The 13,684-nt window shown below is 54.5% G+C and overlaps 1 protein-coding gene and 1 long non-coding RNA gene across 2 annotated transcripts in view; both read right to left on the bottom strand.

The window, feature by feature from the left end:
* Position 1: 1 nt before the first annotated feature.
* Positions 2 to 13,684, bottom strand: part of ADAMTS2 (ADAM metallopeptidase with thrombospondin type 1 motif, 2) — a 112,382-nt gene continuing 98,699 nt past the window's right edge. The window contains exons 16-21 of the mRNA XM_008585249.1: positions 12,608 to 12,767; positions 10,112 to 10,244; positions 9,190 to 9,397; positions 7,404 to 7,533; positions 6,768 to 6,857; positions 2 to 477 (exon numbers count right to left, since the gene is read on the bottom strand). Coding sequence (XP_008583471.1) covers positions 20 to 477; positions 6,768 to 6,857; positions 7,404 to 7,533; positions 9,190 to 9,397; positions 10,112 to 10,244; positions 12,608 to 12,767 — 1,179 coding nt within the window. The 3' untranslated portion in view covers positions 2 to 19. The remainder of the gene's footprint in view (positions 478 to 6,767; positions 6,858 to 7,403; positions 7,534 to 9,189; positions 9,398 to 10,111; positions 10,245 to 12,607; positions 12,768 to 13,684) is intronic.
* Positions 4,936 to 5,343, bottom strand: LOC103600909. Its single transcript, XR_551421.1, has 2 exons — positions 5,271 to 5,343; positions 4,936 to 5,087 (listed from the first exon to the last, which is right to left on the bottom strand). It is a non-coding gene; the product is annotated as an uncharacterized LOC103600909 (long non-coding RNA).

Here is a 13,684-nt window from a genome sequence, read left to right as displayed (position 1 = left end):
ATGCTATCTTTCCATTTTATTATAACTTCCCAAGCATCTCTTTCTTCCTCATCTCGTCAATGAGCTCTTGGATTCTTTGGTTTCTGGTCTTTTCATATGGGCTCGGTCGTCGAGGGATTAGGTTTGGAGGCTGGACTTCATCGTCCAGGCCATGGATTTTGTAGGGTACATCCACAGCATTGGTTTCTGGGTGATCCTCAGTGGCATTGGTGCTGGAAGCATTGAGAGAGACCTCCAGGGTGGTACCAGGCGAAGGTTGCACCTCCATGACTAAAGTGGGCACTGGGAGGGTAGGCATGAACACTTCAATGTCATTGTGCTTCCCAGGTGGTGGCTCTACCCTGTCATCTGTATTGGTGAGGTTGTCGTGCAGGTTACAGGACTTGCAGCACAGCTTGTTGTAGCTTGGGATGGAGCAGTAGCGAGACAAGACTTCCATCCTACAGAATATGGACTTGTCGCCTTGGCAGTGGTCCTCTGAAAGAGAAAAGTGGGACAGATAACCAAAGGACAAGATAAGGGGGAGACTTTGTTCCCCCACAGGGTGCAGCTTGCTGGAAAAGGCATATGAAAGAGCCCAGAGACAGCACAGAGGCAAGTGAGCTCCCGCAGAAGGGCTGTGTGGTTTCAGCGTCAGAGCGGCCCAGGAGCAGGGCAGCATCCAGGTGCCCCTGTCCTGCAGTGCTGCGCCACAAGTTGGGAGCAACGCTTCCCTCCTCCAAGCAGGGCCCAGATGAATCTGGATTTTTCAGTATCTCAAAGTTCGAGACAGAAATGAGGCCTGTTTGTTCTTATGAAGTGATTCCAAGCTTATCTTAAAGAACGAGACTTGGTAATATCTTCANGTTTGTTCTTATGAAGTGATTCCAAGCTTATCTTAAAGAACGAGACTTGGTAATATCTTCACATTTGACGTCCCAGTGGTAACCCCTATGAAATTTCATGGCAGGGTTTGACTCTACAATAATCTATAAATAGTAACTATAACAAATGTAAACCTATAAGAGCCAGTTCCTAAAACAATATAGCAAATCCCAGAGCTTGGCCATAGGCTCACCATGCTCCACCACTCTTTGTTCCCATCACGACCCAAACTCCCCAGATGATCTTTGAAACCAAACTGTGCCTAAAGAGAAATTTTAAAAATCACCCAACCTTGGATGGGCTTTCTTACACTTGCCTCAGTTTACCCATAGCCTCATGTCCTGCCATTGCTATCATTGCTACAGCCCTGACAATCTTGATGCCTTCACAGAAGCTGATCCTCCTTCCCAGCATGTCTACCTCTTTCCTTTCCACCCAAGAAACTGGTCATCCACGGTCCAGCTTGCATGGGAGCCCTGACTCTCTCTGCATAGGTCACCACTGTCTCTCTTTCTTTCTGCACAGCTGCTTCCTCCTTCCCCCATCTCCAACTCCATCTGCCCTTAAGTTAATCGGCCCATCCAACTCCTCCTGCTCTCACTCTCTGTCTTCATTCTTTGTCTTCTTCCCAAATTCCCCCACTTCTCTCTCCCCCACCCCTCATTCCGTAGCACAAAAATTGAGATGATTTACAAAAATGAGTTCAAGATGAAAGAATAAGTCATATTACAAGGGATATTTGATCCATGATAAATTCCTGATCATTGATCTCAGTGGGCCCAACACTGCCAGCTTAGCCACTCTCTACTGTCCACAGGATGATTTCAGACTTTTCCCAGGCAGATCTCTGGTGTGCCCACCTTTGCCCTCACTCTCCTTAGTTGACCTCATCTCCTACTGAAAGGAAGGAGGGAGGGAATGAGGGAAGGAAGAAGGATCAGGCATGGATAGGTGCCACGTCTGACCTCCCGTGCACAAACATGCAGCTCTGTCTACATCTGAAGCTATCCTAGCCCGATGAAACATCCTGCAGTAACAGACAAGCAGACCCTTCTCCCACCGAGGCCAGTGGATCTGATGTCCTCCTGCTTTTGCTCAGCCACTGTTCCAGCCTGTAATTTTCCCTTAGAGGCTGGTGATTCAGATGACCAACCCTACTAAGCAAATACCCCAACCCCCTGTGGGTCCCAAAGGTGCCTGAAACTTAACATGTACAACCCAAGCTCATGGCCTCTGCTGGCACCACCTGTCTCAATGAGTGGCCTTTCAGGCACACCAGCCAGGTCCACCTCCTGCTCCCTTACCTCCAATCCACCCCTCTCCACATCTATCAGTATTTCCTTCCAAACACTCTTGAATACGTTCATGTTCCTCTCCCTCTCCCGCCTCCCCCCTGGCCAAACTACCTTGCCTCTTGGCTGCACTTTGATAAGAGCCTCCTTTCTGGCTTCCTGTATCCATTCTTTCCCCTTCTCATCTGGCTCTCCTGCTCCTGTCAGAATGCTGTTTCCTCACTGAAGATGTGACCATGCCACCCCTTGCTTGAAGCCCACACTGCCCTCATTGCTTTCAAGGTGAAGACTGTCCCCTGCACCTCTCCAGCCTTGCTCAGCCCTTGGGCCCCTGCTCTATACTGTGCTCCCTCTGGCCACAGGGCCTTTGCACATACTGTGTCTTCCCTCTTCCTCCAACTACCCCCTCTCATCCTTTAGGCTCGGCTGAAACACGTCTTCCTCAGGCAGGCATGGCCTGGGAGGTGAAATCCTGTCTGTGTGTGGCTTCACAGTGCCAGGCCTTCCCAGCACTTCCTCCCAGCTGGCAAGTTCACATTCACTTGTATGAATCTGGATTTTTCAGTATCTCAAAGTTCGAGACAGAAATGAGGCCTGTTTGTTCTTATGAAGTGATTCCAAGCTTATCTTAAAGAACGAGACTTGGTAATATCTTCACATTTGACGTCCCAGTGGTAACCCCTATGAAATTTCATGGCAGGGTTTGACTCTACAATAATCTATAAATAGTAACTATAACAAATGTAAACCTATAAGAGCCAGTTCCTAAAACAATATAGCAAATCCCAGAGCTTGGCCATAGGCTCACCATGCTCCACCACTCTTTGTTCCCATCACGACCCAAACTCCCCAGATGATCTTTGAAACCAAACTGTGCCTAAAGAGAAATTTTAAAAATCACCCAACCTTGGATGGGCTTTCTTACACTTGCCTCAGTTTACCCATAGCCTCATGTCCTGCCATTGCTATCATTGCTAGAGCCCTGACAATCTTGATGCCTTCACAGAAGCTGATCCTCCTTCCCAGCATGTCTACCTCTTTCCTTTTCACCCAAGAGACTGGTCATCCACGGTCCAGCTTGCATGGGGAGCCCTGACTCTCTCTGCATAGGTCACCACTGTCTCTCTTTCTTTCTGCACAGCTGCTTCCTCCTTCCCCCATCTCCAACTCCATCTGCCCTTAAGTTAATCGGCCCATCCAACTCCTCCTGCTCTCACTCTCTGTCTTCATTCTTTGTCTTCTTCCCAAATTCCCCCACTTCTCTCTCCCCCACCCCTCATTCCGTAGCACAAAAATTGAGATGATTTACAAAAATGAGTTCAAGATGAAAGAATAAGTCATATTACAAGGGATATTTGATCCATGATAAATTCCTGATCATTGATCTCAGTGGGCCCAACACTGCCAGCTTAGCCACTCTCTACTGTCCACAGGATGATTTCAGACTTTTCCCAGGCAGATCTCTGGTGTGCCCACCTTTGCCCTCACTCTCCTTAGTTGACCTCATCTCCTACTGAAAGGAAGGAGGGAGGGAATGAGGGAAGGAAGAAGGATCAGGCATGGATAGGTGCCACGTCTGACCTCCCGTGCACAAACATGCGCACCCACTTCACCATTCAAAATGTCATGCAACTACTTAACAGAGCGAGTGGTGCCGTCTCCTCCACACTCACCCTGCATGACACCTTGGAGGTGCCCTGGCACACATCACTCTGGGCTGTGTCTGCCTCTAGCTCTTGCCTGGGAGCCCCTTTAGAGGGGAAGTACTCCTGACCCATCTTTGGGAAGGCAGACCAAGTGGGATGAAGTACTGTCAAACACAATTTTCTTCGGTGCTCCTTGTCTCTCTTAAGCTGTGATTCCTTTTAATGACCAGAGCTCTGGACAGGTTGAACTCAGCCACAGCTACAGTGACCCACTGGAGGCTGGCACCTGGGGCCCGGCCCTGTGCCCTGGAGCCCGTCTCCATGATGCTGGGTTGCTCCACACCATTCTTTCTCATGATCTCCTGAGCTCTCTCACTCTGCCCTGGCATAGGACTCCTAGGTACCACAGAAACGGGAGGAGAGAGATTCCCATTGGCAGGACATGGCACAGGCCCAAGGTCAGGAGGGCCCCGTTAAACCCTGACCTGCTGTCTGGTCACTGTCAGCAAGGTGAGAGAACACACACGAGGGAGACGTGGACAGGCACAGCTGGGCACACACACGCACATGCGTGAACGTCAGCAGGCTGGGTGTCCCAAGAGAGTTGCTGCTGCCCTGCCCTTCTTCCGGCCCAGACCCCCCAGCCTGGGCCAGATGGGCACCTCTCCTTCCCTGAACAAGGCTGAGGACTGTGCCAGGAGCCAAGGCAGGACCTGATGGTGGCTCAGTGCAAGGGACCTGGACCAGCACTGTCTCGGCTACTAGGCACGCACTCCCACCACACGGAGGAACCCATCTGGGGCCCTTTTCCTAACTGCAAGGCCACCATCTATGAGGAGAGAACCTAGACGTTCTTGCAAGGTACTCATTTAGCGTTAACGATTCAGAAGTCAAAGTCATGGCGGAGCAACTTCAGGGGTTGCTGCCATATTTTGAAAAATGCCTGGGGAGGAGGGGATGCCTTAGTGGGGGAGGGGTCTTAAATATCTACACTGGGCAGGGGGAAGGGGGGCAGTAAAGTCATTTGGTTCAGAAACCGGGCAATTAATGCTACAGAATGACGCCCCACAACTCTGCGGCACTGTCGCCATGAAGGTGAAGAGAACAAGCCATTAGGTTGCCAAACCCAAGCACCCGGTTTCACTGAACTTTTATTGAGTTTATTTGTGGGATGCATGACAGGAAGTCTTTCCATCACGAGTAAGAATAAAAGGTCATTTTCACAGTCACTTTGGCACACACTAACGTTGTCTCATCAAAAAATGAAAAGCAACAACAATGGGACCTATATAATACGTCATTAAATACATACAAAACACTAACAAAATATCCCTGATACACCAGAGTGCACGCAGACGGAGGGCGCGATGCCCGGCCACGCACGCGCGTCACTCACACGGCCTCCTCAGGCTGGAAGCTAACAGTCGTGCGGACCCGCGTGCACTCGCCGCCGCCACAACAATGGGACCTATATAATACGTCATTAAATACATACAAAACACTAACAAAATATCCCTGATACACCAGAGTGCACGCAGACGGAGGGCGCGCTGCCCGGCCACGCACGCGCGTCACTCACACGGCCTCCTCAGGCTGGAAGCTAACAGTCGTGCCGACCCACGTGCACTCGCCGCCGCCGCGCCGCGTGTTTACGTAACAGTAGTTAGTGCCAGTGCTGAGGTCCAGCAGGGACGCGTTATTCACAGGGGAGGGCGGATGGATGGCGGTTGGGAGTGCTACATTGGTCACGGCTAAGGGCCCAGGTGTGTCACCCTCTGGGCATAAGGCCGCGCTGATGGGGCCCCTCGGGGCGCTCCAGGCAACAGTCTGGCCAGGGGGCCTCAGAGACAGACAGAGCGAGCGCGAGTCCCCGCACAGGCCGCTCGGCCGAACGAGCCAGGCCGTCTGGATTTGGAAGCCTTACCCTTGGCAAAAGGGGGGTGAATCGGACCGGCTCCCCCACACCTCCGCTGCCTGCTCCCCGGACCGTGACCCCTCTGAAACTGGAGTGAGCAGCCAATTCTGTTACCTTTCAACTTTAAGGCATTTTCTACATAGTTTTTCTAAGCAAAAAAGCAATAAAAATTGAGGTAATTCTGTAGTTGTTCACACTGGAAGGCGAGGCACATCCAATCCACACAGTCAGTCTCTCTCACTCTCTCAACCCTGTGGACGGGGTCATGTGCGCACGATGAGAAAAGGCCGTTGCAGCTAATGGACAGAGAAGAGAAGTGGTGTGTCCCCGATGTCCCACTGGAGGGACACGACCCCGCCTCCTCCGTTTGACCGGGACCCCTGAGAAGACAGGGGATGGAGGCCAAGGGCTGTGTAAGGTGGACACAAAGGCCAGATGGAAGCAGGCCACGGTTTCACGAATCAGGACACACTCAGCAAAGGGTCAGCAGCAGTAGCAGCAACAGCAGTGGTGGCCAGGGAGCCCCTGACACACCGGAAACTCAGGGTTGGGTCGCCTGGCAGGGCGACACAAAACCACTCGCCCCAGAGACCCTTCTGGCCTCGTCTTGGCTGGAGGGCGGTGTTTGAAAGGGGACGCGGTGGGCTTCCCCTCTGATTTCTGACCTGCAGCTTCAGCCTGGAGGGACATGGCCCCAGGAGGCGGAGAAGTGGTCACATTCGCATTTTGGCCTCTGGCCCTTCCAGCACCATGACAGATCTTTGCCCCTTTACAAGCCATCACCAACCAGGTCCCGGCCTGCCCACAAGAGGCCAGAGCCCCCAGGCCATGCCTCTGCCAGGCTGGCCCTCACCAGCCAGGTGGCGGTGCAGGCTCTGCAGGAGACGGCCGAGCACAGAGGCCCGGGAGAAAACAGATTCAACCAGAGAGCACTCAGGAAGAGTCAGGGGAGCTTTCCATAGAAAGAGAGGAGGGGAGCCCAGGGCAAGCTCCACAAGGCGCAGGGCATGCACTGCAGGGCAGAGGCAGAGTTATAAACGGGCCGGTTACTTGACGAGATCTTCTGGATGGGCGCGTCGGGGTCTGGGCGGGACAGCCACTGAACGACGTAGCTCTTCTTGGAGGGATCGGAGACGTTTCCTAGAGGGAAGAGAGAGGGGGCTGTGGCTGCTGGGGCACCAGGAGGGGACCCCCACCCCCCCCCCTCTGTAGCGGGGAACTGTAGCAGGCAGGGTCTAGTCTTGAGCTGTTGTGGGGACCAAAAGAGGTGACACACATACAGCACGTGGCCAGGTATCTGCATGCACACAGGTTCTGGGTGTTCTCAAATGGAACAGGGCACCCCCACTCACATGGGCACCCACTAGCTGACTGAGAACTGTCATGCAGTCACTGTGAGTCGAGTCTGCAGCTGACCGACAGAGGGTGCTGTGCAGGCGGGGCAGGGCTGAGTTAGCTCCATCCTCCCTGCCTTCACTGGGGGCCTGGCCCAAAATGTGCATGACAAATGTCAACTCCCCCCATTTCCTTCTAGAGAAAGGTCCCAGCCCTGGCCCAGCCTGGAGCGCTCGGCTTCTTCAAGTTCACAGACTCTGAATTTGCTTGAACAAAGCCCCCTTCCCCCACTCCCCCCCTCCCCGCCCTGCGCTTCTGCATGCTGGGGACCAGGGGCAGCAGAGGCCTTACGGGGACAGGGGCCCAGCCTGCAGATCCTCGCTGTCTCAGGCCGCGCCTCCTGGCAGATGCCAAAACTGTCATCCACGGTGCGGCAGAGCACCGGCCGCTCCTGGGTGCCATTTCCACAGCTTACCGAGCACTGCAGGGGCAGAGTCACCAGTCAGGCTTCTCCTCCCACACTGGGCCAGGGGCCAGGAGGAGCTGGAGGGGCTCACGCTCCCCAGGCATGTGACCCCTGACACACACGAGGTGATGTGGGACAGGGATACAGCATGGGGTAAAGGCTGCTTTGACCCACCCTTAGGGGCTGTCCCAATTTCCTGGGGCTATAAAGAGAGGACACATGTGCCCACCTTTCTGAGCTACTGTAAGAGAGCATCAATATGCAGAGGCCGGCATAGGCCTGGCATCTCTGGGTTCTCAATGAGAGCCTCCCCTCTCCTCTTGGGGGAGGCCCGAGGCCCAGGGAAAACTGATGTGCACTGGGGGCCACTGAGAAAATTCTGACAGAGCCCAGGAGGCTTTGGAAGACCTCCCCTCTCCATTTCTCTCTGGACACAAGGCTCTACCACCAGTGCCCTCACTGGCTCCTCTAGCCCCAGACAACCCTTTCTGCATTGCCACACTGGGGAGGGGCAAGAAGGAACAATCATGCCCAGACTCCTGGCACAGCTCTGCCCAAGGAAAACCTTCAAGTCCTTGCCATGTGTGCAGGAAGGCTCGATTCAGCAGACCTGGGTTGTCCAAACCCTGCACATCCTCCTGATAGTCCTGTTTTCATGACTGGCACTTGTGCAGCTCCTAGAAACCAAGCTCGTGGCAGGTTCTCTCTGATAAGAGTGCTTTTGCATGTTCAAGGCCTTGAGTCATGCTGTGCTTGTCTGTCCAGGTAGTTCAAACCAGCAATGTGGTTTATGGAGACCATCTGCTTTCCCTCCGGGGTCCGAGGTCAGTCGTGTGGGCACTGTATACCTATGTGGCTGACCCCCAGTGAAAACCATGGACACCTGGCCACTGCGTATTCCTGCTCAGTAGGCTTCCCTGGTTGGCAGCACTTCAATGTGTTGTCACACATGGTTGCTGGGAGAATTAAGTGCATCCCTGGGACTCCACTGGGAAGAGACACCTGGGAACCTGCACTTGGTTTCCTCTAGACTTTGCCCTGGGTACCTTTTCTGTTTGCTGATTCTACTCTGTGTCCTTTCACTGTAATAAATCACAACTGTGAGTACAACAAGTTCTGACTCCTGTGAGACCTTCTAGAGATCACTGAGCCTGAGGGTGGTCTTGGGGAGCCCCCGCACACCAGGTCTATGAGCTGGCTGTCAGAGCTCACGTCAGCTCTGGCCTGGCTTTGACTGGTGCTCAGCCTTCAGTTCATCCTTGTTATTCTTTCCACTTCACGTCTCAGCACCACCCCATCCCCCTACCCCAGCTAATCTTCCCTCCTGCAAGCTTGGCTGGCCTTCTAGGTGTCACCTCCAGCCTCTGAGAAGAGACCGTAGGCCTCCCTGAATACACTGGAGCCCTGAACATCCCATCATGCCTTGGAGTCCAGGCTGCCCTCAGTTTCCTGGGATTCCAGACCCCCACAGCACAGAGGAGCTTCTGCCTATGCAGCAAAGACACACATTCCACTGGGTTTCTCAGCAGAGCACTGACTGTGCAGCACCCACTGGTGCCCTGAAACCCATGGCTTGCGGCCACAGCATGTATCCAAGCCAACGTACCAGTGGAATGCCCAGGCCACCTCAGTCTCACTCAAGCTCAGTTTGGGGGCTGAGGGACTGCTTACCTGGGACCAGGACCCAACCCGCCACCGGCCAGGGCAGAGCTCACGGTTGCAGGCACGGCGGCTCTCGGGCCGGGCGTCGTTGCAGTGTTTGGTGTGCACGGAGCGGGTGGTGTTGTTGTGCAGTGGCTGAATGCAGCGCACAGAGCGTGCCTGCATGCCCGTCCGCCCGCAGCTCTGACTGCATGGCTCCCACTCGCCCGTGACCCACCTGCCAGGGCAGAGCAGCACACAGTCAGTCCCCCTGCAGCCCGGGTGCACGGCGAGAATAGGAAGAAGTGCCTGCTCCCCTCCCCGAGTGCTCCTTTTCCTCTTCTCGCAAAGGAGCTGGCTGTGTAGACTTGCACAGAGGAGAAACTAAAGCTCAGCTGCCCCAGCCCCACAGACATGACCCCCCTGTGTGCCCACCGCTGGAGACCCTGCTTGGGTGGTAACCAAAGAGGGCCAGGCCTGAGGAGCTTTGCTGGCCTCTGTCCCTTCTCAGGCTGCTGGTCCTGCCCTTTGGCTTCACCTTCTGCTGATGTCACGAACCCTTCTGAGCAGAGCTTGAGAGCACCTTGGACACCCCCAGTACCCCGTCCCCGCACGGCCCCCACCTGCATGTTTACCAACCATCTGCCCTGCTCAGGGCCCTGCAGAATGAGCCCGGGCCCAGAAATGCAGACCTGCAAAACCCAGGACCATGTGTGGTCATTTTTAAGATGCACATCACTGCTTCAGTTTAGCAGCTCTGAAGCTGGTGCCCCCTCCAACCCGTAGCATTGTAGACTCCACAAAACGTGCTGAGAAAGACCCGGCAAGTGCCTTGGCAATGCTGGTCCAGATCCCGTACCTCCCTCCATGGGAGGCCCTGGTGGCCTCTGGCCTCCCACTCTAGCAGGTCACCAAGCTGGGGGGCCCCTGCCAGGTAGCTCCGGGCACTCACACAGGCTGGGAGCACTCCTGTGGGTTGCAAGGTCGGCGGATGGCTTTGGGCTTCGTGAGGGCATCGCAGAAGCCACGGTGCACCATCTTGTGGTCCAGCCTCCGGCGGCAGCCGTACTTGGTGAACTGGGACCCTAAAGACAGAGAGCTCGAGGGGGGCTCAATGGGGTGGCATGGCCCCCCAAGGGGGCAGAGAGCGTGGGCTCCACCAGCAGTCCCAGCCCATTCTCCCCACTCTTATGATGATATGTACGGTGGAGCCAGGCACCGAAGCCTGAGCAGCTGGCTGGGAGGAGGCCTCAGATATGTCAGCCTGGAGCCCACCCAGCCCCCTGGGTCGAGGGTGGATGAAAGGCAGGGAGAGTTTCCTCCTTCTGCCCTCGGCTGCTTCTATGGTCCCTTTGCTGGCTTCCTGGGGCAGAGGGGAGCTCCATGTCCTTGGCCATGGCTCACTCATTTACTCCACCTGACTTAACAGGCACTGGGTGCCTAGCACGAGCCAGGAGGTGCATAAACTCCAGGGCACACGGCCCCCACAGTTCCTTCTACCACAGTCTTGTGCAGCAGTTCTCAACTGGGGGCAACTTTCTCCAGCAGGGGATATCTAGCAAAGACTGGGACATTTTTAATTGTCACAGCTTGGGGGAGGAATTGCTACTGAATCTAAGAGACTAGATAGGGATGCTGCTCAGGTCCTTCCACGCACAGTGCAGCCCCATGACACAGAATAACACAGCCCACAATGTCGGGGATGCTGGGGCTGCGAAACCCCAGCCTAGTGGGTGAGACAAATAATATAATGCGGCAGCCCGGCCTAGTGTGGGCATCTGGAGGTGGCCCAGGAAGCAGAGGATGGAGTGGCACTGATTAATGGGAAGGCTGTGGAGGGGGCTCTGGGTAAGGAGCCTGTGCAAAGGCCCTGAAGAGGTGCACAGCATGACCAGGAAAAGCACCCAAGGCCAGTGTGGCCCAGGGCCTGGGGAGCAAGGGACGGGGGGCGCCAGTGTGGCAGGAGAGGTCGGCAAGTTGCCCAGACCCCGGAGGTCATGGGGAGAATTTTCGGTTTTTTATCTGAAGAACCGAGGTTGCTGCTGAAGAATATGACACCAGGAAGGGACATGACCTGATTTGTTCCCTTAAAAGGTCACTCCCTTTTAAGGAGAGTGGACACACAAGGGCCAGTTAGTTGGGGGGATGGTGCCAGGACCAGGGAGAGGCCAGGAAGATGGGCCTAGCAGACGAGGCCAAGGGACATGCGGGAAGGAGGATCAACAGGACAGGCTGATGAAACCCAGGCGAGGGCTGGGGGTGTTGCAGAGGCACCATGTATCCAGGTGGGGGTCCTGGAAGACAGCCCTTCCCTCTGTCTGGGACAGACATCCCTCATCTCTTGTCCTCTAGGTGTGAGACCCACATGCCATCTGAGGGAGGCCAGCCCTGGCCACTGGAACAACAGAGTTTCCTGCCCTGTCCATCCAGATGTCCTATGTCTCATCCAACCATAAACCCTGAGGTCTAAGGCAAGTAGGACCCCTTTGTACCCAGCCCTGCCCCAGGAAGTTCTGGGAGGCTTTTCTGGATGAACAGAGGGAGGGAGGGATCTCCCAGGGTTGCCTCCTGCGCTGCCCGAGTCTCTCCCGTGTCCTGCCCCATCAATGTGTGATCCACCCCAGCCATCCACACATCAACCAGGCCAGCCCCGTTCCACCCACACTGATGCAGGTCCATGCCCAATATTCCCTTCTGGCCACCTGATGGAGTTTGGATGTGTTTTCCCCTCCAAAGCTTATGTGGAAATTTGATCTCCAATGTGGCAGTGCTGGGAACTGATTGAGTCACGGGGGTGGATCCCTCATGAATGGATTAATGCTCTCTCTGGGGGCGGGGGGAGTAATGAGTGAGTTCTCGCTCTTTTAGTTCCCGGGAGAGCTCGTTGTTTAAAGGACACCTGGCACCTCCTCTCTCTCTCTCTTGCTTCCTCTCGCCATGTGATCTGCTTGTACCCGCCGGCTGCCTGCCACTTTCCTCCATGAGTAGAAGCAGCCTGAGGCCCGTGCCAGATGCAGCTGTCCCAGAATCGTGAGCCAAATAAACCTCTTTATAAATCACCCAGTCTCAGGTATTTCTGTTATAGTAACACAAAACGGACTAAAACACCACCTTTGATGCCCTGAGCAGCCGCCATTCCTGCCCACCCACCGGCCCCTCCCAGCCCAGCTAGGCCTTATCCACCCACGGCCTCCCTGGCCTCTGGAGTCAGTCTTCTCATTCCTGGCACATGCCCAGACTCAGCGGCCTCAGGCCCATCAGTCAGCAGGCTACTGCTGGCTCAGGAAGCCCCACGCCCAGAAGACCTCCCACCCAGCCCCGACCTCCTCCAAGATCACAGTCTAACTCCACGCTTCTGTTCCCACAGGGCCCCACCCTGGGGATGCTCCCCATTGCCTAGTGGTCACCTCATACCACCCAGGGACCCCAACTCTGAGAAGCCCCTCACCTCCGCCGCAGGGCTTGGAGCAGGGAGACCACTTCTTCAGGGCCCACTCATAGACCACAGAGTCATCTTCAAGGACATTGTTGTCATCCACATTGAGTGAGTCCTCGTGAATCATGTATTTGTATGTCAGCGAGATCCGGGCATCACCCTTTGGGATAACCTGTGCCCACCCCAAGAGGGCCGTGTTAGCAACATTAGCCCGAGGTAGATTTACAGTCCGTTATCATTATTCGAGGTAGTTATGTTCTAAAGGCACCTCCAGCACTGAATTAGTGAACCATTACCCCAGGGGAAACATGGGTTAAATTCCTGCGAACTTCTGATGACATTTTTGTCAACCTTGTTTTATGTGTGATTCTGTTTAAAGTCACCTTTCTTAACATAAATTGTTAATCTGTTAACACTGAGCTCACGCCAGCAGCACTGCAACTCGTTGAAGGAAGCTTATCCAACACCCGTACCTTCTCTGTAAGGCACAGCCGTCTTGCATTTTGGAACACCAGACAGTGTTTCAGGAATAGGCCTGGGCACATTTTATGCAGCAAAATCGCAGTCCCCCACCCCACCCCCGGCCAAAAGGCACAAAAATGTGAAATACATGACACTAAACAGACAGCAAAAAGGTCACTTGCTTGCAGAGTGAGAGCTGAAACAAAGCAGAGGGTCAACCGCTCCACCTCAGCTGGGGATATGCACATCAGGCGACCCAAATTTTTCATCACCCTGTGCATGTGCACGAATGACCGTGAAAATGCCGTAAGGACTGATTCGGTGTTACAAATACACTTTAGTGACTAGGCGAGCTCGCAAATACAGAAAGAAACCAAGAATACTGAGGACCAACTGAGTATGCACCGACATGGGTAGGTCACCAGAGCATTTTGGGGGTGAGAAGTCACTGCAGGCGAGGCGGGCAGAGGGCAGGGGTACATCAAGCACACCTGGCCCATCGCCACACCTGCTTCACAGGTGCACACCACCTGTGGTGCCTGAATCCAACCCAGCACGCTAACCTCAGGGGGACTGGAGCCTTACCTGTCATGTTTCCTTTTTTTTTTTTTTTTTTTTTTTTTTTTT

This window comes from Galeopterus variegatus, unplaced genomic scaffold (genome assembly GCF_000696425.1).
Source record: "Galeopterus variegatus unplaced genomic scaffold, G_variegatus-3.0.2 Scaffold3506, whole genome shotgun sequence".
In the NCBI taxonomy this organism is placed as follows: Eukaryota; Metazoa; Chordata; class Mammalia; order Dermoptera; family Cynocephalidae; genus Galeopterus; species Galeopterus variegatus.
Note: the sequence above shows the minus strand (reverse complement) of the source record. Positions and strands in the feature narration are given on the sequence as shown.